We start from the raw sequence: 27,207 nt of genomic DNA, 5'->3' as shown, positions 1-27,207 counted from the left end.
CAATATATTTTCACCTGGATTCTCTAATTCATATTATACTTATTTTTTAGACTTTGTTTCTGTCATTATCTTTTCTTCTTTGTTTTTTGTCTGATTCATCCTTAAACCTTATACTAGAATGTATGTTCCACTTGTTAGCACTCATGTTCCTGTTTTTAAAAAATACACCACAGTAATTTAAAAACTGATGAATAAACAGAAACTATATTCCCATTCATGTTGAAATGACTGGGACAATCCTTTATTTTCTATCCATATTTTTAGGTGTTCATCCATATAACTAACCCACACGGGTCAGCCTGTGCTTGGTTGACTTGTTTAATGACACCAAAGTGGACCCTCTCCTATTTGTGAATTTCTCTAGTTAGTTGGACACACCATTTGTAATTGTTTACCTTGAAAATTTATTATTATATTACTATTTCAATCTTTCTCAAACGTGATCTTTAAAATAAGTTATTTTAACGTAGTCACCCAATCTACTCATCTAGAGTATTTGGGGCTTCATGAATACAGAAATTCTAGTTCTTCATAAAAAATAGCAAGTTTTATAAACCATAGCAAAATGTCTAGTTTAATATCCTAGTGTCAGCACACATATACAGCTCTATATCATGCCAATATCCCAATCAAATAACCTCCCTCCTTTCTCACTAATCTTACATTTCTACATTGGTCAGGGATAGTTTGGTTTCATGTGTGGTAATTAGAATTCATCTTTCAGTACCCATACCAATATCCACTATCTGACAATTTTATATCCAAAATCTCCAAAATGAAGACACTGTAACATAACTCTATGATATATTAAACACATATCGATGATTTTGCCAATATCAGATATCAAGAAGTATCCAAAGGGGTGTGGATGATGGCGAGTGGGAAAATCAACTAATGTCCATTTGTCAAAAGTATTGTGTTTTAGGCTTTAGTTCTATACGTGAAAATTATTTTCATGCAACAAAAGATGGAAATAAATTCAAGATTGATCTATAAAATCAATGGACAATCAAATTAACTTGGTTGGAACTTGTTCCCCCCTTCACTTGCTTCGTGGGAGAATCCCTTCAAGACATTCGCGTGCCCAGCCTTTGGATTTATTCATGGAATCAATGTGTTGTTGGATCTCCTATTCTACTATCCCTACTGTTCTTGAATATCTTGTTGATCTCTTATCCATCAACTCACGCTACTACAGTGAGTAGAATAGAAGAGAGAGAAGAAAGGGGGGCACTCAACTCTTGCTGTAATGGGAAACTAAAATGGGTGCCCCTTATTTTTACTTAAGGCACTTTCCATAAAAGCCAGTAAAACTTATCGTATATCAAGAAATGTCCATTAGTGTCATGTATGTGGCCCTCTAATCCCATGTATCATTCCATTTAATAAATTTTATGGCCCAATAAAATTTATTTACTAACCTTACAAATTAAATATATCAACATATAGATTAATTAATCAACAATCTATTTAACACAATCGATAGGTTAAGTTTCTAGCACGTGGGGTGTGAAGCTACACCTTGTGCTCTAGATGATACTGATAAGCCAAAAATAGGGGTAAATTATGCAATTTTATAATCCGTTGTCGTTGTTAATTTTAGCTTATACAATAAAATTTATAAAACCTTAACTTAAGATGTATAATGATAAGTAGAGGTATCATCCAAGGGAAGCTAGTAAGGAATTCAATTAGTTATCTGCTTGAATAATTGGACCCTAATTAGAGTTAATTTTATCTTCAATGAAGATCAAATCACCCTAATTAGATGAAGAATTTAGAAAGGAGGGTAGAAGAGATGAGAACAATAGATGAAATAGGGAGCTCTAAATTGAATTCTTTGATCAAATTAAAAGGATCAAAGGAGTCAAATTGAGGGATTAAGAAGGAAATTTGATTTGGTTTTAGTTGGTTTTGGGGATTTTGCAATTCAAAATGTACTAACTATTAGATCATAAAGGAAATCTAATATCTCCTAGAAATTAATCTTTTTTATAATTTTTTTCCTAGTGTTCAAATGGAATAGCAAGATCAATTTCACAATTTATCCTATCAATCCTAGTATGGGCATGTACATTCCGCTCAAGCCAAGCGATTTAGAAATGCAGACCAAGATCAAGAACAATCACAAAATTTACTAACACATAATCCAAATCACGCTAAAAATCAAATATAATGAAATAGAAAGCACCTAATAGAGTCAACTCTATTAGCACCTAATAGAGTCTCTCTGCAGGAGGTAGGTTCAGCTCCCATGCTATGCATACAAAGCACACGCACGGGAGGTGATGTGGCACTCTATGATTGGCCATAACTTATAAGGTGCACAGGGACTACGTGGCACTACGAGAATGAACCCGATTTATAAAGTTCAAATGCGTCTGCCAATCAGGGGACGACGCGACATTGAGTATAGAAAATTAATTAAATTAAATAAATAGAAAATTTATCTATGATGAAGCTACTCTCTATCTTGCAACTGTGATAGAGCCACCTCCAGAATGACTCCCTCCTCTCAAAATTACGCTCTCATACTTTGGTTAAATGGTAAAAATCACCATTTTACCCATAGTCAGTAATTAATTTTATCCATCAATGTAGGCTTTATCTGAATAATCAAAAGATGGAAAGAAAAGGTCAAGACGAGCAAATACATAAAAAAATCATCTTAATCGGACTTCAGGATCAAAAGTTTATTAATAAATGAAAATCGACCAATCTAAACTATTGGATCAATTTTCATTTATTTAATTTGATTAATTTTCTACACTCAATGTTGCGTCGTCCCCTGATTGGCATACGCATTTGAACTTTATAAATCGGGTTCATTCTCGTAGTGCCACGTAGTCCCTGTGCACCTTATAAGTTATGGCCAATCATAGAGTGCCACATCACCTCCCATGCGTGCGCTTTGTATGCATAGCATGGGAGCTGAACCTACCTCCCGTAGAGAGACTGTCCTAGAATTTTGCAAAAAGGTCCCTAATTAAATACGCAAGCGCAAATCGATGCCGGTCAAAAATATTTATGTATATGTCCTTTTTGCTTTCTCTCTCCTCCATTTATCCTGAAGACCATTAAAAATCCTGATTAATTGCAATAAAACCCTGAAACTAATTTAATTGTATCTTTACACCTGCACACACAACCGAGAGCTGTTATTAAGGGTAAAATTGCAGCAAAAAATTAAGAAAACCCCTCCAAGTTTAAATATTACATTAAAACTGATAATTTCCTTATAAATATACTTTTCATTTAAAAATTCATTTCTTCCTCTAATAAATTCCCAAAAATTCCAATAAAATACTAGAAAATTCTATAAAAATCAGTAATTCATTTTGCCATTAATTAACATTAAAATTAATTTTTAAACCTGCCATTTTTGGTAAAATAAAAGTATTCTATGCTTAAATAAATTCCATAAAATTCATAAAATAATTACATAAAATAGGGAAAAAGCAGAATTCACTAGGAAAAATTAATTAACATGTAAAATATGATAGAAACCGTATTTTAGACTCTTTAAATGCATAAAACTGTGCTGATTTCTTGAAATAAATATTGAATTTAGGGTGTTATCAGATACAAAGTAGTAATTTGACTCTCCCACTGAAACATTTTCGTCATATATTACCACATATATTATCCTTCATCCACACAAGAATCACAAATAAGCTAGGGTATGGTTCTTTGTTAAAACTGAACCTTGTCATTTAGTTAGTATTCAAGTGTAATGGGGATCATTGGAGAATAGGGAACGACAGCCGTCCTCTGTCACATCACACGTCACGGTGACGGCAATGTGATGGATGATGTGATAGTGACGAAATTAGGGGCCTGTGACGGTGATGGTGACAGATGACAAACTAGGCGTGATAGTGACGTGACGGTGACAGAGGGCCTCAGAAGAGTGACGTGACGGGATGGGCGTCACTGATGACGGCCGTGATGATTTTTTAAAAATAACCAAAAAATCTTTAAAATCGTTAAATTTAAGCTTTTCGATGGCCTAGATTTCTCCACGTGGTGTTGCTAACCCAATTTCTTGGCATTTTGTAGAAAAGCCCCTGCATTAATTCACACGCGCAAAAGGATGCCGTCCAAAGATAATTGGAAATATGCCCCTCCAATTCTATCTCCTCCGCATGGTTGTTTTTTTCGTCACACATGATGGTGACGCCGTTTGGTGACAGGGACGTGATGAGGATGCCGCAAACCATGACGGTGACGCGAACATGATGAATTTTCTGAAATCCTAGGACGTGTGACGGGAGGGTGACGTGACGAAACTTTCATCACGTCACCATTCGTCTTGGATTGTCATCCGTCCTGTCACGTCCGGGGCGTCACGTCCCCTACGTGGCGTTCCCTATTGGAGAACACCTTATCCAATATCCTCACTATACCGGCTGGGAAATTAATGAATCTTCTTCATCAATTCAATATCCTCTTACATTAAGGGTAGAATGTCCCTCCTTGATAATTCTATTACCTTCGTGTACTTCTTGCGATTAACGAGCTAAGACATATTTGGATCATATGATTAGAGACTCCTATGTCTTTGTAAAAAATAGCCATCCATCCACAAGATGTCCTTGGTGTCTCATGACATGAATCATTTTGATTGATGTTTAGTTATACTACCATTAAGGGACCCATAGTTATTAATTAGTGTGCTCTTTCTTCAAATCACACCCATTGCATGTCCTCAACCCTTATTACCACAGATCAGCAATACTTATTGTGTAAGTAAGATCATGTATTGATATTCTATGCAGATAGTTCAAAATTAGCCTCAAGTATCCATCCAATATTATCAATATCAGATATATCAATCTCTCATATTGGTATCTGAATATAAGTTTTTGATGTCCTGATATCATAGTGTTCTTTCTTAAATGAGGTTTTTCCTTTATGGAAAAAGTTTAAAGATGTTGCACATATCTTCTGTGTGACATCAGTATTGTAATAAAAGTTGTGTCTCTATCGCAATGTGAACTCTGAAAACTAGTCATATAGACGATTGTGTATGGGTCATGCTTTATATTCAGCTATTGATTCTGACCATGGGAATTCTCGCCTTTTTCAAGGGGCTATTTTGCATTTTCCAGACATTAAGCATAAAAAACATTATAATAATAAAAAATTACAATTTGTACTGTCACACGATTGTTGTCACTGTGATAGATTTAGCTGGTTGAATGACCTAATTAGATAACTATTCAACATTATTCTGTCTTAATTAACTAGCGTAATAATTATTTATTTTATACATATACAGAATGGTATTGTAGTTAATTACCGTAATTTATGCAATTATCATGTCCCATTATACTAATCATAACAACACTCATTAAATCAACATATTATTTGTAAATAAAATATTATTATGTTCATGATATTTATATGATTATACTGTTCATTTTTATGTCATTTCCCAATTTTATCATTTCCTATACTTTAGTGTATTTAAACTATCATTTCTACTCGTAAAGAGAACTGTTTCAAATAAATTGATATTTGTGTCTGAAATTCAATATAAACATCCAACGCCTACAACAAAGGTAAATGCCAATATCAGGATAGATATCAATGTTGTAGCCCAATATCCACATATCAGTAAAGGCCAATATCAGGTTCCCCCTTTTGATACCTGGTTAAGTATCTGCACTAATATCGGCATCTGATACTGGCATCTCGATGGGATAATCCTAATACTTACCCATTATAATGTGAAAATGCCTACTTTTGTGGTTCAACCACATGTTTCTTTCGCACGCGTGTTTCTTCTCTCCATTAAATTGATATTGAAGATAATGGTTTGCTATCAGTCGATCTCTTCAATTTTAAAGTATTTATCTCATTTTTCGTATTGATTGATTCTCCTTTTTTTCTTCAGCTAATGGTATACCTTCCCACTAAAGGGTGATTTATAGTATCCAGTCATCATAATAGTTTCAGTCTTTCTACTTACTTTCCATTATTCTCCCTCAATTCTTTGTTCTAATCATTGTTTTCTGGTGAGAATCCCCAACATCCTGCCCTTGATTACTGAAGTCATCATTCTCTTTTAGCATTGATTGATTCTCCTTTTCTAGGTCTTGAAACATTGAATGGCCCTTCGAATCACAATCATTACCCTTTGTGGTAGAACTGGCTAATTTCCCTTTCTATAAAAATCAATAATTTTTATTCAAGAGGACAGAGTTTGCTATACAGAGACAGAGCGAGATCAGATGCATATAATTTATTTGAATATAAATATACATATAAATTAATATATCTAGATAGAGAAATATATCAGAAATATAGATGCATAATTTTTATGCATATAAATATGAATACAAATTGATACATATATATAAATATAGATGCATGTTACATATGTAAATACATATATACAGAGAAGGAGAGAGATATATCATCCTGCGAAGCTGGTTTATGCCCTAGAGATGTGATTACCATCTATGTAGTTCGCCGGTCATTTTCGTATCGTCCTTAGGATTTGACGAACGGCCAGTGATGACTCCACCTTTCACTCGATTCTGTTTTTCGAGCGCGACCCTTGTTGGAAAATAATTTCAGAGAGACAAAGATCCGTTAGTTCCACCGAGCCTCGCTCAGAAGATGACGGCTACGATGGCGAGGACTTCTCCCAATCTTCGGAGTTCATCCCTTCGACGTCACCTTAGCGCCTCTCTTAGTGTCTCCTGGCCTCTATCTCTCTCTCTCTCTCGCTCTCTATCTCTTTCTCTCTTTCTCGCTCTGTAGCACTCTCTCTCTCTCTCTTTCTCGTTCTCTCTCTCTCTCTCTCAGTCTCTCTTGCTCTCACTCACTCTCTCTCTCTCTTTCTCTCTCTCTCTCTCTCTCAGTCTCTCTTGCTCTCACTCACTCTCTCTCTCTCTCTCTCTCTCTCTCTCTCAGTCTCTCTTGCTCTCACTCACTCACTCTCTCTCTCTCTTTCTCTCTCTCTCTCTCTCTCTCTCTCTCGCTATCGCTCTCTCTCTCCCGTCTTACTTTCACTGTCTTTCTCTCTCTCGCTCGCTCTCTCTCTCTCTTTCTCTCTCTGTCTCGCTCTCTCTTAGTCTCTCTTTCTCTCTATCTTGCCCTCTCGTTCTCTCTCTCTCCCGCTCTCTCTTAGTCTCTCTTTCTCTCTATCTTGACCTCTCGTTCTCTCTCTCTCTTCCGCTCTCTCTCTCTCTTTCTCTCTCTGTCTCGCTCTCTCTTTGTCTCTCTTTCTCTCTATCTTTCCCTCTCGTTCTCTCTCTCTCTCTCTCTATCTCTCCCTCTCTCTCTCTCCTTATATATATATATATATTTATCTATCTACCTCTCCCTGTCTTCGTCCCATGCTCTCTTCTTCCTCGTGTGGACAGGAGAGATCGCAACGCATCTACCAGTCACATAACAATATGCTGTTGGTGCGAAAATCACCTGGCCTGAAGCGAGGCAGGAACAGAGAGAAACAGAGAGAGCAAACGAGGACGCCATCCTTGCTTGGTCTCTCTTTCTCTCTTCGCATCTCTCTCTCTCTCTCTAAAAGTTTAGACGATATACAGATCATTCGGTATCTTTCTCTCTCCGTCTCCAGTTCTCTGTCCTCACAGACCTTCAAATCCGCCCCTTCAATAACTACCTTCCCTCCTAGCTTCCAAGAATTCCATCCATTGCCACATCATCGAATCTAGAGAGAGAGATAGACCCAATCAAGAGAGAGAGATACGTACCATGAGATGTGGGGACGCAGGGAGAGACAATTAGATGCCCATAAATTCACCCACTGGCTGAGTTTCAGTCCCTCCTCGGCGACGGGGATGATAGGCGGAGAAGAAATCAGCCAACTCGTTTACCGCCTCGACTCCCTCATCTCTCTCTCCTCCTCCATCAAGCCCTTCGCCGGCAAATGGCAGTCCATCAGAACTCTTCTCACCGATCTCGTCGCCGACTTCTCCACTTCATCTCTCTCTCTAGATAATCCGGCCTTCCGCGAGCTTCTATCTTCGATGACTATTTCAGTTGACGAGGCCGAAACCCTAGCCAACGCCTGCGAAGCCTTCGACGGCGGCAAACTCCTCATGAAGAGCAACCTCGACCTCCTCCTCTCCAAATTCGACCTGCAAAGAAAAACCCTAACCGAGCTTCTCGGCCGCGAGGCGAACGCCCACAGCGCCATCGTCCTCTCCAAGCCTCCCTCGGGAGCGAAGAAAGACGACATGGCTCTCTACGTGAAAGACCTCCACCAGAGAATGAAGCTATCTGACCAAGAGCTGGCCACTCGGGCGCTCTCCTCTCTCAACGAAGTACTCGCCGAGGACGACAAGTACGCGAGAATCGCCGCCGTTGATTTGCCGGAGGTCGCCGGAACACTAATTCTACTGCTCTCTTCGGAGGAGGAGGAGGTCCAACACTTAGCCGCAGAAGCGGTCTCTTTGGTGGCGAGCCACCCCGTCTACCGGCCTCTCCTCGTTCTATCCGGCGCTGTAAACGCTCTTATCAACGTTCTAGAGAGAGGCAGCTTGTTGGGTAAGCGGCCGGCTTGTACTGGCCTGAAGAAGTTAACGGAGAATTCTGATAACGCGTGGGCGTTCTCTGCCCACGGCGGCGTTACCGCGGTTCTCAGAATCTGCGCTGAAGAAGACTCCGGCGGCGAGATTTTAACGACTGCCGCGGCCGGCGGCGTTCTGAAAAATCTTCTCCCCGTGAAGGAAATTCGAAGGTTCATGGTCGAGCAAGGAGCTGTCGGCATCTTCCTCAAGCTAGCGAGATCAGAAGAAGAGCCAACTCTGGTTCTCGGCTTGGAGCTGCTTCAAGCGATGGCCTCTCAGGACTTAGCCGCGAGGAAGAAGATTGCGGAGGAACATGGCGTGGTAGAGTTTCTAGTTCAGTTACTTGGATCAACGTCCACAAAGTCAGTTTCAGCGGCACTTGGAACAATTGAGGCTCTCTGCCTCTCTCCGGGGAGTCTTCTGAGGGCCGGTTTTCTTCACAGTCTTCTCCTCTTGCTTAGACAAAGCGAGATGCTTGTTTTGGAACCCGCCGTGGCCGCCACGGCTCGCTTGGCTGCGATTTCCGAGGAGGCCAGCCGCGAGATGGGACGAACAGGTTTCATGAGTGAGTTGATGAGACTTCTCCGGAGTAAGTCCGTAGAAGGCCGTGCGCTGGCGGCTGCGGCCCTAGCGAGAATTATGGGTTTGAAGAGGAACCAGAGACGGTTTTTAGAGGAGGAAGAAGACGGGGTGGGGGAGCTATTCTCTCTTCTCGGGCCGGACGAGAAGAGTGCAGTGAAGAAGGCTGTTCTGGCCGCGCTTCTTGCTGTTTCATGGAGTAGCGTTGGGAGGAAGAGAATTGCACAGTCTGGGCAGATCCAACGGCTTGAGAAGCTTGCAGAGATGGAGATGGGAGATGCGAAGAGAATTCTAAGGAGGGCGTCTTCAGGTAGGTTGTGGAGCCGGCTGGCTGATGTTTGGAGCTTCTGAAACGTTTGCCTCCTCTTCCTTACTCTAAAAGTGGGGTTCTGGACGGATGACGGACCCTACCAAAGAGTAAGATTATTTACATGGACAGAGAACAGACCGTCCTGAGTTTGAACGGTTGGATGGATGACTGTAAAATACAATAATGAGGTGGATCGGTGGGTTCCGTTCCGTTTCTTTTGTCATCTGTTCACGTCAAGGAATTGATTGACAGTGGAGCGGCTTCTTCTCGGCCTCAACTATCGTTCTGTCATTAAATCTCGTGAGGGGGAAGGAGATAGATTGGTAGGGATAGAAAGTATTCATAGGAGGGCGTTTGAGCATTAGGTGAAGGGTGATTGGTGAGTGGTGACCACTGCAGCGTGGTCCTTTCCGCAGAGCTCTCTGGCTCAAGCGGAATCTGGAAGAGCAACCAATAACTCAATGCTCCCACCCATACTGCGGTACCCAGCCGCCTTAATGAATTCTCTCTCTCCTTCTCTCCTTCTCTCTTCTCTCTCCTTCTCTCCTCTCTTTCCGTCTCTCTCCTTCTCTCCTCTTTCTCTCTCTCCCTCCTCTTTCTCTCGCTCTATCTCCTTTTCTCGCTCAGTCGCTCTCCCTCCTCTCCTCTCTCTCCTTCTCTTTCTCTCTCTCTCTCTATCTCCTTTTCTCACTCTCCCTCCTCTCCTCTCGCTCCTTCTCCTTCTCTCTCTCCCTCTCATTCTCTCTCTGTCTCCTTTTCTCGCTCTCCATCCTCCCCTCTCTCTCCTTCTCTTTCTCTCTCTCTCTCCTTCTTTTTCTCTCTCTATCTCCTTTTCTCGCTCTCCCTCCTCCCCTCTCTCTCCTTCTCTTTCTCTCTCTCTCTCCTTCTTTTTCTCTCTCTCTCTCCTTCTTTTTTCTCTCTCTCTCTCTCTCTCTCTCTCTATCTCCTTTTCTCGCTCTCCCTCCTCCCCTCTCTCTCCATCTCTTTCTCTCTCTCTCTCTCTTTGTCTTTCTCTCTCTATCTCCTTTTCTCGCTCTCCCTCCTCCCCTCTCTCTCATTTCTTTCTCTTTCTCCCTCTATCGCTTTCTCTCGCTCTCCCTCCTGCCCTTCTCTCCGCTCTCTTCTTCTCTCGCTCTTCCTCCTCTCTCTCTCTCCTTCTGTCACGCTCTCTGATTCGAATCATTTTTAATTCGTATGCGTAACTTTGTAAGCTCTCATACCGGTAATTTATAGCAAAATAATTCAAATAGAGATGAAAACGAATTGGAGATCTGCCCGTTGTCAGAGATGGGAAGGTAGAGTAATTCGAATCTTTTTTAATTGGTATGCGTAACTTTGTAAGCTCTCATACCGGTAATTTATAGCAAAACAATTCAAATAGAGATGAAAAAAGAATTGGAGATCTGCCCGTTGTCAGAGATGGGAAGGTAGGGTAATTTGCAGCTGACAGAAAACAAGAGAGATAATATTACTTAGATAGTAAGAGATAGATAAATAAACAGATAGATAGAAGGGTGGAGAAATGAAGGAAAGAGAAGAAGAGAGAGAGAGAAACAAGAAGGAGAGAGAGAAAGAAATAATGAGCGAGAGAGAGGAAGAGCTAGATATAGGCAAGTTGAGGAGAGAGAGAGAGATAGATACAGATGGAGGAGAAAGAGAAAGAGGGAGAGAGAGATGGAGGAAAGATAGAGAGAGAGAGAGAGAGACAAAAAGAATGAGAGTGAGAAAGAGGGAGATAGATGGAGAGAGAGACAGAAAGAGGGAAGGAGAGAGAGACTGATAGAAGAGAGAGAAAAAGGATAAAGAGAGAGAGAGAGAGAGAGAGAGTGCACAGGAGAGCAAGCAAGTCCCAGGAATGAAGACGGAAGAGGCAGGTGTAGGCGACTCAGTGCGGCATGTCACAATTTTGGCGACGCCGTTTGTCTGCAAGTACATAAAAAAACAAGTACCAAAAAAAAAAAACAAGGGTTGTGGACGGCGGCGAAGGCTTGCATGGTCCAGTAAAAAAAACAAGTAGCCGCCGGCACCGCCCCACGGCTTCACGTTGGCGACGGATCTATCTTTCATAAATCAATCAAGAATCAAGACAACAGACTTGAGACTATCACACGCTTCTTGCAATGCAAATAAGCCCCACAAAGGACTGTTTTTGGACACTAGTGTGGACCCCGTTTCTTCTTATTTTTAGCGTTGGGAAGACGACTGGTGCAGGTCCTTCCTCTTCTCACAATGAACAGTAGAAGAATCCAAGGAATGGCGTAGGTCATCCAAACCATAGTAAGCAGTTGGTGGCCCCAATTAAATGGGTGATGGTCATGAAACTTCTTTTGAAAAATGAATCTAGAGAGAGAGGACAGAGGCATGGGACAGGAAGAGATGCTTTCTCTGTGTACAGGCCCACTTTGCGTTTATTAAAGGTATTGATGCAGCATCCAGTTGTCATCTCAAGTGTGAAATATAAAATCATAGAAGAGTATCTCTTTCCAGTTTAGGATAATGCTAATAATACCTAAAGAATATATAGATTTAACGTTCATTTTTTATGACTCTCGGTAAACTTTTTGGGCAATTTACTTCATTACATGTGAAAGATCTTTTGTGATAGCTATTTGATAGGTATATTCTATTATTTGGAGCTTAAGGTATGAGTTGGGGGGCTTAAAAATAGTTTATTGTATATTTTTTTACATTGGGTTTCAGGTAATTGAATTAACAAAATGGAATAAGTGAAGGTTGAAGTTCAATGCACTTTTGGTTGAGAATGCTTAAGTGGGAAGTTAAATAGATTTTAAAAATGTATCAAGCATTAAACTGTATAGTCAGCCCTTAATCAATGTCATTCGACTTGTCAATTCATGGTCGCTGGAAGGAGATTCCAAGAAAATTAAACGACTCTATAACGAGGAAAGAAATAAAATGGGATCTAAATTGTGAACTTCAGATCTATAAATTCATTCCTCGTGAGAATCTAAAACTGGTATCGCTTATGTGATAATCAACAAGTATATAGAATATAGGGAGAAGGGAGAAAAAACAGAGAGATGTGAACACATATTGGTACAGTAAGAAATGGATATATAAGGATGTAAGAATCATGAAGAATGAGAAGGGGGATAAAAATAGATGTACAAATGTGGGTGTACATACATTTTCTTTATGGCTTAGGGCATGTTACAATGATGACTAGCGAAATGGTGGAATGGTAGAATGGATGAGTGGATGAATGATAGGAGTGTTTTGGATGTGGAGAATGAGATAATATAACTGAAAGGGTCTTTAGAAGGTGATGACAATGCATATGCAAAGAACTCACCTTGGATCCTTATCTGCGAACATGATTAGGTGATTTACTTCTTCAAGATAAATTCATCTGCATTTTTAAAACTATATTAGCGCATTAGTGCAATCTGTCCAAATAGAGTCTAGTGTGTGGTCCACTTCAAATTTGTAACCACACATCTCACACCCCTCGGTGAAACCACAGTGCACAGTGCACAAAGGCCCAAATGGTGTGAATGTTCAGTTCTGTGAGGGTTGATGTAAGCCTAAACTAAATGAAGGACAGAGATTCCACTACAATTACTGCCGCAGATGGGCGGAGATTCATCACTCGTTCTGTTTAAAGCAAAAAATGGATGATTATTTGTGGATCATTTTTTCATCTTTGATATGTGTAAATGATAGATAGGTAATGTGTATGATGATTGGGAATGCAGATCAAGTATCTTGTTTTCATTCATTTTTCTTCTTTATTTATTATTTATTCTGTTCTTCTTGATCTTCTATCCCTCCCTTTTTCCTCTCCACTCTTCTTCTTTCACTTTTTTCTTGTTATTCTCTTCCTAAATATGTGGGATAATGTGTTTTATCATTTCTTCCTTCTTCATCTCTTTTCCTTTTTTTCTTAATTTCATCAAAATTCACATATCCTTAATTTCATTCCATCACTCCTCTTCCTCTTCTACTGTTCTTTTCCCAGTTTTTCTTCTAGTTCTGTCACTTAATTCGTCCACAACTGCGTTTATTTTCCTTTTTACTTTTTGAAATATTTTCCCTTTATTTTCTTAATTTTATCAAATACAAATACTTTTATTTATATTTAATCCCTCATCTCTTCTCTTATTCTTTCCTTCTTCTCTTTTCTTATTCTTTCCTTCTTCTCTTTTCTTATTCTACCCTTGTTCTCACACTTTTTTTCTTGTTCTCTTACTAAATTCTTCCGCAACTGTAGCATTTTTTGTATCTTCCTTTTTATATTTTTGTTTCTTTTATTTAATGTCATCAAATGCAAATATATCTATTTTTATTTCATCTGTTCTCTATCCTCCTATTCTCTATCTCTATTTTTTTCTCTTCCTTGTTCATATATTTTCCTTATTTTCTTGAATTTTACCAAATCAAAATATCTTCATTTTTAATGGATCCCTCGTCTCTTCTCTTTTAATCGTTGATTCTTCTTCTTTCTCTCTTTTCTTTCTATTCTTTTTCTCAACTCATTTGCAACTGTGGCTTTTTTTTTTCATCCTTCATCTATTTTCCCCGTTTCTCATAATTTTGATCAAAAAGTGGATATCTCTATTTTTATTGTATCCCTCCTTTCCAGGCCTATTCTCTCACTTGTCTCCTTTCTTCTTCAGCTCTTCTTCTCTCGCATTTTTCTTCTTATTTGATACCTAAATTTGTCTCCCGCTATAGTATTTTTTGTTTTCTTTCTTGTTTACGGGTATAATTTTTTGTACTACATTCTTTTGCGTATGTATAAATATTTCATTATTTTGCACATAATGTTGGATGCCAGTAATTATAAATTTAACACCCATTTAGAAAGCTATTCAAAAATAGGTTACTCCTGTGTAATGTCTTATGGTTATAAAAATATTCAAAAATCAATTTTTAGTTTTTATAAAATATTAATAATTATCTACATAGATATCAATGTCAATAATAGTAAAAGTAAACTGAATTATATAAATAACTTACCAAAAAAATAAAGTCCATATGATATCTGATGATTGCACAATATTTTTTAATAACTTCCTTTAAACAATGGTGTATAACTTTACATTAAAATAGTAATAAAAATAAGTTTAATGAGAAAATTTTCACTTCATTGTGTGATTTTGATTATGTGCAATGTGAAGTTTGGCACAAATTCTCACCGCACCTCGCACAAGGGATTTGATGCAGCGAAATTTCCACACGCATTGTGTAAAAATTTGCACCTCGTGACACTCCCATCTCTATTTTAACTTCATCATTTAATTAATGATGGAACAGAAAGAATGTTTGATGGATCTTGAAAACACCTCTTTCACCTTGACAAAAATTCTCAGAAAACTTTTAGGGTAAGTCATTCAAGGGTTTGCCACTTTCTTTTGTACATCCTATGCTTTGCAGACATAATGACGAAATTCCCTTCAAATTTCAGTACAAAATTCATTCAAATTTTGTCTAGAAGTTAGAGCTATTTTGAGTATTTAACCATACTGCTAATCCACCTAAGGGAAGCCAGCTCTTACTATATTTTTATTTCTTACAAGATCCAGTTATAAGATGCAAAAAATGAAAAACATAAAGTTAGAAATCTTGAATATTTAATACCAATAACATGACACTATAAATTTCAGTTCCACATTACCTGTTTTTGCTTTCAACATGTATACTAATTCCATTTGTATAGGTGTGTGCTGGCCTATTGAGTACATTCATTGCAATTTTTATTAGTTATGACCTGAGATATTATGACCTATGATGGGGGTGAATTAAGTTTTTAAAATTGTATTTACTCAAAGTATATGACAACATGCATTCTTAGTACCTTATATGATCTTATTTGCTTGTTTATCTGCATTGCATTAAATTTCTCATATTCGCATGTTATCAAGCTTAAAACAATTAAATCTATTTTTAAAATGAATTCTTGAATTTTCTAAATTTTCTTTGTATTTTTTTGGATTTTTTTTACAATATATTCTGAAAGACTATAACTTGGGCTTTTTTGAAAAAAAATTACAATGATTTTTGAATTTTTTTTACAATGATTTTTGAAATTTTTAGACATTAAATTTGGAAAGAAATGATTTTTCTAAGTGGAAATATATATTTATATGTATTTTTTGGGCTTTCATTTTATTTAATATGAATTTTTAAAGTATTTTTAGTTTTTTTTTGCGCCACCACGTGTCGTCGTTCAATTCGTCAAACAGTGATGAATCAGATCATTCTATGATGATTGATGCCAGCCAATCATTAGTTGAATTAATGGTGGTGTCAGCCAATCATTGACGATGCAATCATCGCTTCGCAATTCGTGAAGCAATGATTGCTGTAATAACTAACACATGTTCTTTACTTTTGGGCACAGGGTGACATAGCACAATCTCATCCAAGATTTTTAAATAGAAAAAAAAAGACAAAAAAATAGAGAGGGAAAAGGGTGACGTGCGTATGCTCACACGCCGCCACGTCAGCCTCGGGAAAACATGGATTTAATGCTTTCCTTTTTCTTTTTCTTTGTTTTTTATTTTGTCCTTTTTCTTTCTCCTAGGATTTAATGCACATGGAAGGAATATGAAAGGCGCCACACAGAACACAAAAAGCACCGGATGCAGAGCAGTTTGACTTCTCAACGGGCAAGAAATAGATGACGATGATGAGGAGAGAGAAAATTTCTAGGGCTTGGATTTCTTCAACTTCAAACGGCCATAACTTTTGATCTACAACTCTTATTGAGATGAAATTTTCAGCACTACTTTTTCTTCCCCTCCTCTTTCCATCCATACCCTCTGATCTATAAATAGAGTTGTGGACCATTATAAAATTGATCTTCAATTTGCTTCCTACTTGTGTAGTCTGATTGAAAGATAGTGAGTTTTGAGATCTATCAAGTGTGTTCTTGGTGTCCTGGGTGTGTGCGGAGAAGCATTGGAGAAGAGGGGGAGCTTACCGGCACTCGTAAATCACCGTGATCCTGGCAAAACGTAAGGATCTAAGGTAATTGTCTTCGTCTTATGTTGTCTCTTTCCCGACACCATAGTTTACGTAATTAGGGTTTATCATCCTATCTTCACTCACATTTTAATCTCTTATATCGTCTCTCTATCCTCTCCATCGTACCACTCCACATCCAATCTCTATCATCATCATCATCATCTTGTCTATGCGATTCACTTACTCTTTTCTTTAAGTTAAATTAACATATAACTTGTGTATTTTTAATCTATATCACTAGCTCATATCTTTGAATCTTGTCCTCATCTATCCTCGTGTTGATAATTTTTCATCAAATTTTCTTTCTTATCTTCATGGATATTATTTTCTTCACTTAAACTTTACTTATGTTGACTTTTCCATTACATGTTTCAAAATCATGAGTTATACGTTAATACATAAGATTTTCATATAACTTCTGAAAGGCATTTTAGTTTCACAGCATCTCAGATCTTAATAATAAAATTTCATCCATTGCCTGAACTTAAATTTGAAAAAAAATCCATTTCAGTTTATTGTGAAATATTCTAACACAAGTTTCCTATAAATACCTGAAAACATTCATTTTCAAAATTTAATAGCTGGTAAATTATAATATTTAATTGCTAAATTAATTATGGATAACAATTTATCTTATGTGATACATATTGTGTAGTTCATTCTAAGACAGTGCAAAAACAATATTCTTATTCTTAGTCAAATATTACCATATCATAGTGTGAATATTCTGAAGATTTTGAAAATCTCAAGTGTTTTGTAGCTTATAAAGATTTTTAGCATCTAACGGTCAAATTTTGAAGATACTAATTTTGGCTTATGAATCAATCCTCATTTTAAAGTCTAATTTTGAATACATTTATAAGTATGAAATTAACATAATCTGAAATTAGAGTCCACAATGCTTCTGTTTCAATATTATATAAATATACATGAATATATTATGAATTTTATTTCCCAGAACATGGTGTTGGTTACAAGCGATTGCACGACCATGTTTTTAGACCAATCCATTGCAGACCTATGTCTCTTGAATTAGAGACCTATCGAAAAACCCATAAAGGGCTAATAGATGACCTAGTTTTTATTGGATTACATATAAAATTATGTTTCATTAACTTTATACCCTATATACTCATTTTTAAATACATACAGACCTTGTGAGCTATTCAATCAGAGGAATATTTATTCAAGTATGAAACAATGAAGTTTAACTCTCTAAGGTCAAGCGCAGAGTAGAAGTACGTTCATGTAATTTAACTACTAAACATTATCATTATATTGAGTTTCTGGTATCCAAGATTATTAATGACACCTTACGGGTATAATAGAAAAATGAAATGACTAAATAAAAATTAAAAAGGATAAAGTGTCACAACTCAAGAAATAGGAATCTCAATGCATTAACTTCATTTTTCTTTTCAGAATCACATGAGATTCAGACTTTATATATTTACTTCAAGATGTAGTCAAATGAACTATATTTATATTTTCAATAAAGAGTGACGATTTTATTTAAAAAAGAATTTTCAAAAGTATAAATGCTGAAGCAAAATAAGGAGACATATTCAAGGACAGTTTTATTTTTTCATTTCTCAATTAATTCCACATAAGTTATATATATATATATTAGATATTAAATTATATATTAAAATGAGTAGGATTATGGTTCATTATGGATTTAACTTAATTAATGTATAAAATTATTTTTACTCGAAGTTAAGATCAATGATGTAGGGAAGTAGAAAATTATATTTTTTAGAGTAAACGGATGTTGGGTTCGATAAGTAAACAAATAATTATAATCTTTTATCTTAAGTATATTTACCTTGAAAAGTAATTGTCATCTGTAATTAAAATTAGTTTTATTAGAGTAATTCATCAACATAATTGACATGAAATTAATGCTTTATGAAAATATTAACGGAAGATAAAATTAAATAATACCATGTTATAGGAGCATCTAGGGAAATCCTTTCTTTTTACAAATTTTATTGATGAGGTGGAGCATAGCAGGCGAATATCCTTATATTTAAGACTATGAAATTTGTATTTTTGGTGGCTTATATTATTTAATATCTCATTAGATGAAGGGCTTTGTATCCTAGGCTATCATTAAGGTAAAGGTGAGTGAGACTCAAGAGAACAGAGTGTAGCCAGGACAAGATGAGAAAATGACGAAAAAATAAAAACATATTTCTCGCTTAATATTCTACTATCTTCAAATTAGAAATACGTACTGTAGCTACATAATAAAGACATTTAAGCATTTTTTTAGAATCACTAATAACCAATTGGTTCCCTCTTACATATTAGTTAGTAATTAAATAGTAGGCTAAAATTTGGAGTCTTGCATAAATTTATAAATCATCCAATATTGAAACATCATGCACTCATAGACGAAATTACAGATTTGATGATATATAGAAGATTCATCTAAGCTAAATTATTACGTTTATAAGATTAATCTAAAGGAATATGTTAACCATACATTTTTTATGGAGAGCACCTGCCCGAGATCTCTGCCGCGTCTTTGAAGCCATTGTCATCGTCTTCGTCGACTCCAGCCAGCTTGCATCCCGCCCGACCAGCATGCCAAGGCGCAAACGAAGGCACCCGGGTTCAAGCACCCCGGTGAAAAGCACGTCCATATCTTTCCCGTGTTTTGATTTCATCTTTCTTTCGGAGTTTTCATCTTTGTCATCATCTTATCATTTTTTCTCCGTCAACACCTTCGTCATTTTTCATCTTCGTCATCACCGTCTATTTGTGGTTTGAATCATTCTTTTTTTTAATGTCGTTCTAAGGAGGGTCCTTGTGTTAAAAGACCCTCCAAGTTGGACCCTTCTTAATGGGCCATTGGACCCTCTTATAAGGGCACATCATGGCCCTATATAAGGCCATGATGGGCACTAGTTAAGTCAGATCTGGAGTTTCAGTGTTGTCAGTTACACATCATCATATCTTCAGATCTCACCCCAGAGAGAAGGGAAGGAGAGGAAGTGGAGAAGGAGAGAACGACCAAAGTTGGGAGGCACCTCTAGAACGATTCCTTCCCGTCTGGATTGTCGCTCACGAGTGTTGAGAGGACGATCCGTCCCGCACATCCGTCCTCGACCGCGGAACCTAGTGTGAGACATGACAACACCAGGATTCCCATCGGTGGATGTCTCCAAGCGTTGGTCAACGGACTCACCGCGGTGATTGACTGCAACGCCGCCTGGAGCCCTCCGGATCCGCACCCTCGAACGATGATTCGCCGGCCAAACCACCGCGCTATCAGCAGTTGCACTGGATTACTTCTATCACGCGATGGACGACATTCCTACCGGCAGCATGCACATTCGGACGTGATTCCCTGCTGACAATCTGCTGGTCAAACCACGCGCGTGCGGTGGTTCTTTGCGACGCTGCATCTTCGCGGCGATCAATCTGCCATTCGGTTGTGTCTTCTCGGTGGTCGACCCATCGTTCGGCTGCATTTTCACGACGCGTGCTCGTGATGGTTGAATCGTTATTCGGCCACTAGAGTGGGTGCTCTCGTGCAGCTAACCCACCTTGCACAGTGCAACGCATGCATTGGGCGAGCGTGATTCGTCAACCAACTCTCACCGTTTGGCGCGCGTAACTCCAGCATGTGCCCTGCAAAGTTCTGTTAGCCACGAGGATTTTAAGACACCTCGTGCCCACGGGACGACATTGCTGCTGCCACGCCTGTGCACCTCCCACCGCCACGGTGCCTGGCCCTTAGCCCGCACCGTCGTGTTGTGCCCTACGTGTCATTTGTGCCCCGTGTTGCACACATCTTCGCTCTCTTTGTCCACACGTCGCTCTCTGTCGTGTTCTTCCAGTGCTGATCTGGTCCTTAAGGGTGTGTTTTCCAGCCACAGCTACCACTCAAACCGCCTCCAGTCGCTCTCTCTCCTCCTCACTCTCGCTCTTTGCATCATGCTCCTGCATCGCATCTCCAGCGCCAGTCTATCGTACCCGTCCCTGGCACGCCTCCGCCAATCTGCCCACCGGCCGTACACCAACGAAGACATCGACGACAAACGCCACCACCAACGAGGTACGTCGTTCCCTTCGCTCGTTAGTTATATTACGTCTTTCTGTATATACTAGGCTGCACTCTACCATGCTTGGGTTAGAGATTGGTGAGAAAATTTATCGAGAAAACTATGAATTGAGTGAATTCTTTGGTACGGGCCGAGCCTGTCCTTTATGTGAAAGCGCTAACAGAAAATCTTCCTTTCGACGTTGTAGTCGTCGTAGCCACTCTGACGAGGGTCAGAAGGTCACCGTCACCATCATCAGCCGTCCACTCGGACGTTGGAGCTCTGCAAATTTCCCACGAGTTGGGGCCTGCACATACATCCACGTAGGATTCAAGTCATCACGTACTTACATCTCCTAGTGAATTATCCGTCGGACTATGTCAGCGGCGATGTCCGGCATCATTTTCGTATCAATTTTATTCTTGTAAAGTTTGAAGGTCAAAATGAATGATTTTTTTATTCATGTATTTATAAAAAATAGATAAAAGTGGATTCATATAGAATATAATTTAAATTTAAATTTATAGCACATGTGAGAATCAACAATATTAAAAATTACAATAATCAAGATGCCTTCCTTTTCATCATTATATTTTAGTAAAATTATATATGGATTTATTTTGGACTTGATACCTCATATGAAGAAATAAAGATATTTATGTGAAGGATAAAAAAAATAAAACAGGCAATCAATTATAGCAGAAAAGACTTGTTACATTTTGATTTATGAATTAAATTTTATTCATAATCATGTGTTAATATATATTTTATATTTTAATTTTCTTATTGAACTATTTGGAATAATGATTATTATGTGTGAGATTTAATAATGCAAACAAGGTGAGTTTTATAAATTGAGATTTTTAAAATAGTTTTATTCATATTAATATTCTTGATTGCTTTTTTAACTTAACATCTTATCTTAATGATATTTTAGGTTCAAATAAACAGTATATGTTTTTAATGTTTTATTTATAAATTATTTTATTTTAAAATTTATTGAATGATTGACTTCTTGGTGGCGAAATTATATTTTTTTTCTAAACCCTTAATGAATTTTATGAACTAAATTATAAATCAAAATTATTCATATGTTAATAATTTTCAATTAATTAATAAATTTTATCTTATCAACGGGGCTTATAAGCAAAAATAATTAATTTCCTTACTAAAGGAGTGAGGATGAAATCGTTTCAGGTTGAATATAACACATAACAAAATAATTTGATGATAAAATACTTCATTATCTTTCTGGAACTCTTTTACTTGTAGTATTTTTTTTACCTGTCTCATCATTTGTCCCATCATTATTAAAAAATCAGAATTTCTAGGATCAAAAAAATTCAATATAACATTTGAAAATTGTAATGAGAATAGTAGCTTCATGTATCTCCTAGAAAATGGGTACAGGAATTTGATGATAATTTTTTGCGATCAATGAATTTTTGTTCATGATTTAAAATGTTTAGGAGGGAGAAATATATCATAAAAGGTTTATTAGTAATAGTATGAACGATTCATAAAATCATATAATACTTTAAATTTTGTATTTAAAGTTTATTTAGCATGTTGATATGAAACTTATTCTAGAAACGTAGTATAAAAGATACTTTTAAGATACTGTCATATTTTGACATTGTTAAATTGAACTTATGAGAATAGGAAATAATATATAGTTAAATAATTATACTAGAAAGACCAAAATTGCGCACTAGTTCATATTTGAACCTTTATTCCTGACCAAAATTTGGGATCCAAAAGGATAACCAAATTTATTAAGAAAACTATTTCCCTCACTATTGGACTCACTTTTTCTAATTAAATGTTAAAAATATGTCCTTAGTATAAACTTTATCACTTTCATGTGTCGTTTTGTCATGTCCAAAATACCCTTTTCTCTCACTCTCTTTCTTTTTAGATACTTATTTATCTCCGTGATCAAAATACCAATTTTGGTATTTCTATCTCGCTTACCAGTGCCATGAGAAGCCATCGTGAAAAGTCATCCTTGTAGGTCACATATTTTAAAACATAAAATCACATAGTATTTTATAAATATTACTATAATTTTAAAATCAACAGATAAATAAAACATCAATTTAGCAGGTATTGGACTTCATGATTCATGGCAATACCTTCTATAGCCTCAAGGTGATGTCCCTGATGCGTTGATCTACACTATAAATTGGCCTCTATCATCAGAAAATTAATACATTTAATTAATTTTATTAGTCTAACAAATGGATTGCAAAAAAAAAAAATATAAACAGATAAAATAGAATTATTTTTATTAAAATGTGTTTGATACTTATTTTTTACACTTGTTCTAGGTTTATTGGCATTCAGCATTAAAAGGTAACAAAAAATGAACTAATATCTTATGAATTATTTTTCTCAATGTTATTTGTTTCTTAGACTAGCCGCGATGACTCTTTAAAGTCAAGTGGACTAGATATATGTTGTTTTTTTCACCTCCGCTTTGAGATTTAACTGAAATAGAATAAATGGGGATTTATATATCAAAATAGGAGAAAAATAGAAGCCCATGCCATGACCTGGACCAGAGTAGAAAACCTAATTGGCAACCTAGACCAGAAAAAAGAGGCACAATGCACAACAATATCATATTTGAGATCATTTAAGACTTTCAAGAGCGTGGGCAAATTAGGGAAATAATTTTAAAAATAGCACACAATTCCAATTTGAAATTTTTATTTATATGTCTTGGAAATAAGGGGCTTGGATCAAGCCTGGATATCGAGTTGCATGAGGTTCTCGCAGCCATATGAGTTAAATACAAGGGCTCTAAGGGGCAGGGTACTTTCATTTAATTTTTATTCCTATATCTTTATCTTATCTTGAATTTCTACTTCAATAGGTTTTTGGTGATATGGTGTATCATATTTATGTGATCCATGGTTTGTCTATAGGAGTGTGGGAAAGACTTCAAGTTTGATCAATATTCATGAAGAAAAACAGAATTCAGCCCTAGGAAGAAGTTTGATCGCTGGCTCATTGAATTTAATTTATAGCCTACAAGACAATTTCCATGGCCATCAACCACACTTTCGTTCACCAGACCCAACCACCCAACTATGTCCTCCACCGACACACCATCACCATAATTTCTACCTTTGCAAGAACAATTGCCGCCAAAATTTGTCATTAGAGAAATGGAAAAGGTTGTCAGGATGCTGATGTGAAGGATGGCACATGATAATGACACAGGATATGCTGGTCTGTGGTGTGGGTGGTGGCTAGACATGAGACCATGACAAAACACGAGGAATCATGCAGTAAAATCTGGGGTGACGATAACATGTGCCAGTGTGATAATGTGAGTGATCAACGATATCTAGAGGAATATCATGTCATAGGGTGTTGTGATGACACAAGAGGACAACACGGTTCAGACGGTTGTCTGAAAATGTGGTGTGAACTATGCGATGTGGCTGGGGTGCATAGTGTGTAATGCATGATGTGCCTAGGATGGTGCAGCATAGTGAAAAAAGGTTGTATACATACAATGAGGTGAGTCGTGGCATGGATGTATACGAGGTTGTGATTCAATAGTCACCATACCTCCTAAAGTATACCTTCTTGGCCTTGGCATGCCCTTCCCTGAAAACCAAATAAAGTCTAATACATATGACCTTCACAAGAAAATCCTTGATTCCTCCAAAGTCACTTCCCATCTCTACATCTATCAAATACATGGCTCCTTTTGAGTCAACCAAAGGCTATTCCAACTCAAATAATAAATAAGTTAACACACTAGAATTTACATAATCCTAAAACCTTAATACATCTCAATTGATATTTCATTATGATTCACATAATCTCCTTTTATATGATGGTCTATGGCCAAACTCCTTTGAGGTTATAAAGTTTCATTCAATCCCAATTTCCTTAAAATAATACAAATCAAGTATATTTTACTGTAATAAGAAACATATGATAATTACTCTCAAAAAATCAAATTCAATGTAAGGGAATAACCTCAATAACCAAGACACAGATATCTCAATTAGTCACGATATCTAAATTTTAGGAATGAATCAAAACACTGAGTTTAATTTACTCTTCATTAAAAATGGGTCATTTTAATTTAACTAACCAATAAATTTATATTAATAATCTGAACATTTTTAATTTTTTCTCCAAAAAATATAAAATTATATATTCTAGTTACATGAATAAAATGAATTTGAATAAATCAACTGGGTTATAAATTATTTTATTGCTTAAATGAATGCTCTCCAGTATCTGATCCTGATGCTTTCAATCTAAACCTATCGTTAATAAAGTACAAAAAAAAATTCAACTCAAAATAAATGTGAACAAGATTCATCATAATATCGCATCAATAAATTTGTAAATTATATAAATGAATTTTCTATTTTTGAGTCAAATGAATTACAATAATTACTAATTTGTGTATAAAGATAATTCATTTACATATCAAAAAATTAATTCAGAATTTATGTAACTATGAGTGATACTTCTGATTCAAATAAACATTATAACTTTTGGCAATCTAAGGATCTGATATTCATGTATTTATTTTAAATTCACCATTTCACTTTCAAAGTCTTATAGTGAACTTAATGCCTTGAAAACAATTCATGAAGAAAGATTACATACCAGATTAATAAAACAAAAAATTAAACTTAATTTCAATGCCATTTTTCTTATGAAAAATTGATAAAATATGGATAGTTAAAATGACATTATTAAAATCATTTTTGGTAATTAAAACGTTGTTCGGAAAAAGCTTTTATGACACCTCTTCATGTGAGGGTCCTACATTATAAATTCAGTTAAACTTTGAAACATAAACCAGAATGAATTAATTATATAGGAAATTGAAAATAGTAAGAGAATATATTTAAAAAATATATATTTATTTTGTGAAGGAAAAGAGGTACAACTTATTGAGAGTTTCACAAGACAATACACTAAAATAGTTTGTCCGTATAAATTTACTAATATACTATTCAAAAAATTATATTTTAAGAAACCTAAAGGACATATTCACTGGCAAAATTTTAATATAAAGTGGCCATGAGATCATTCTAAGTTTAAAGCAAAGCTTTTGATTAAGTGTTTTCATGAGGTTTCCATAGAATTTTAAAAATTAACAACGCAAAAGTTTTTTCACATTCTTAAATGTTTTTATGTATGAGAAATAAGAAGAAATTTTATGAGACGTTTTTAATATAAACAAATGTAAAATGAAGATTAAGATTGATTTTAAATGACACTGATTTTGTATGATCGAATGCATATAGAGATTTCAGATAACTTTCAAATCCCCAAATTTAATCAGCTATAATTTTTTCTTCATGTTGCTAGTAATCTTGAAGAGCAATTTTGATCACACAAAATGAGTGTCTGATTATGAATCAGATTGATTTTAAATGACACTGATTTTGTAAGATCGAATGCATATAGAGATTTCAGATAACTTTCAAATCCCCAAATTTAATCAGCTATAATTTTTTCTTCATGTTGCTAGTAATCTTGAAGAGCAATTTTGATCACACAAAATGAGTGTCTGATTATGAGTAGGTCATTTTAGGATTCCTGAAATATGAGGAAGAGAGAGATTATTAACTTTAACTTTATCTAAAGGGAAATTTCTCATAATTACACCAAAATGGAGGTATTAATAACACATAAAGAATTATGTTATTTTTTTATAATTCACATATTTTATGGATTAAAATAATTATAAAATTGTATTGTCAAACTTAAAATGATTTAATCCATTTTAGAGTGATATTCTGATTTTTTTGGATTTAACGGTATTTATAAGAATCTTTCTGACATCATACTCTTAATTAAATTAATTTTCTGATTTGAAATATTTTATCTCTGAATTCTTTGACTTCATATTCAAGGAGATATTAATTTTCTAAATATATATATTATATTTTTATGACTTAGTACTCATTTTATAATGATTTATTAATATCATTTCACATTAAAATTTCACAATGCTTTGTGTTCCCATTTAATTTGATCAAATGGTGACCAATCAAAAACTCCGATTATGATAGTTTTTGCCAATCATTTCAAAAAGGTGCAATAATGACACCATGAATGGTGACGCCATAATGCCCCCACTTGTTAGTTGACAATTTCTTTCCATTCTATCAATGAATTATCTGTAATAATGCATAAATCCAAATCGGCTAATTGTTCTCTAATAGCACCTGCGCCAGTCGAGATTTCTCTATTTCAAAAATTCTTTGCAGATGTAGAGATGTCAAAGGGGCTTATTACTTCCCAAAAAAATCCTCCTACATCTATATATAAACGCTGGTTCATCAAAAATACGCATGAAAAGCATAATCTTTCTCGATAAAGTCGGTTGATTCGACTAAATCAAATACCATTTTTATAGAAACTCACTCAATTATATATAATGGGTGTGAGTCCATCGCTATAGTACTTGCCTTTAAATTTAGTTCTAATTATTGATTTGGGGTAAGTAAACTAAGATGATGATAAAATTTTAGTTTCCTTAATAAGAAACTTTTACTCTTTTATATGCTACAATTGAGGCAAAAATAGGACAAACGGAGAAAATACATTGTTTCTTGGCATATGTTCGACATAATGCCTCAAAGAGATCAAACTGTGAAATTAGTATAAAACTCAATTTCTACTACAACCTATGATGATCCAAGTAAATATGATAAACCTATTTGGGGGACAATTGTGA

At 36.0% G+C, this 27,207-nt stretch overlaps 1 protein-coding gene across 1 annotated transcript; it reads left to right on the top strand.

The window, feature by feature from the left end:
- The first annotated feature begins 7,557 nt into the window (after window positions 1-7,557).
- On the top strand, window positions 7,558-9,708 carry LOC144707570 (ARM repeat superfamily protein). The gene has a single exon (XM_078580751.1). The coding sequence runs from the start codon at window positions 7,734-7,736 to the stop codon at window positions 9,474-9,476; it is 1,743 nt and encodes a 580-aa protein (XP_078436877.1). The 5' UTR covers window positions 7,558-7,733; the 3' UTR covers window positions 9,477-9,708.
- Window positions 9,709-27,207: the final 17,499 nt, after the last annotated feature.

This window comes from Wolffia australiana, chromosome 9, assembly GCF_029677425.1.
Source record: "Wolffia australiana isolate 7733 chromosome 9, ASM2967742v1".
Lineage (NCBI taxonomy): Eukaryota > Viridiplantae > Streptophyta > Magnoliopsida > Alismatales > Araceae > Wolffia > Wolffia australiana.
Note: the sequence above shows the minus strand (reverse complement) of the source record. Positions and strands in the feature narration are given on the sequence as shown.

What these genes read in the sequence shown, in the direction of transcription:
- LOC144707570 (XM_078580751.1), top strand. Translation starts at nt 7,734, where the DNA reads ATGTGGGGACGCAGGGAGAGACAATTAGATGCCCATAAATTCACCCAC.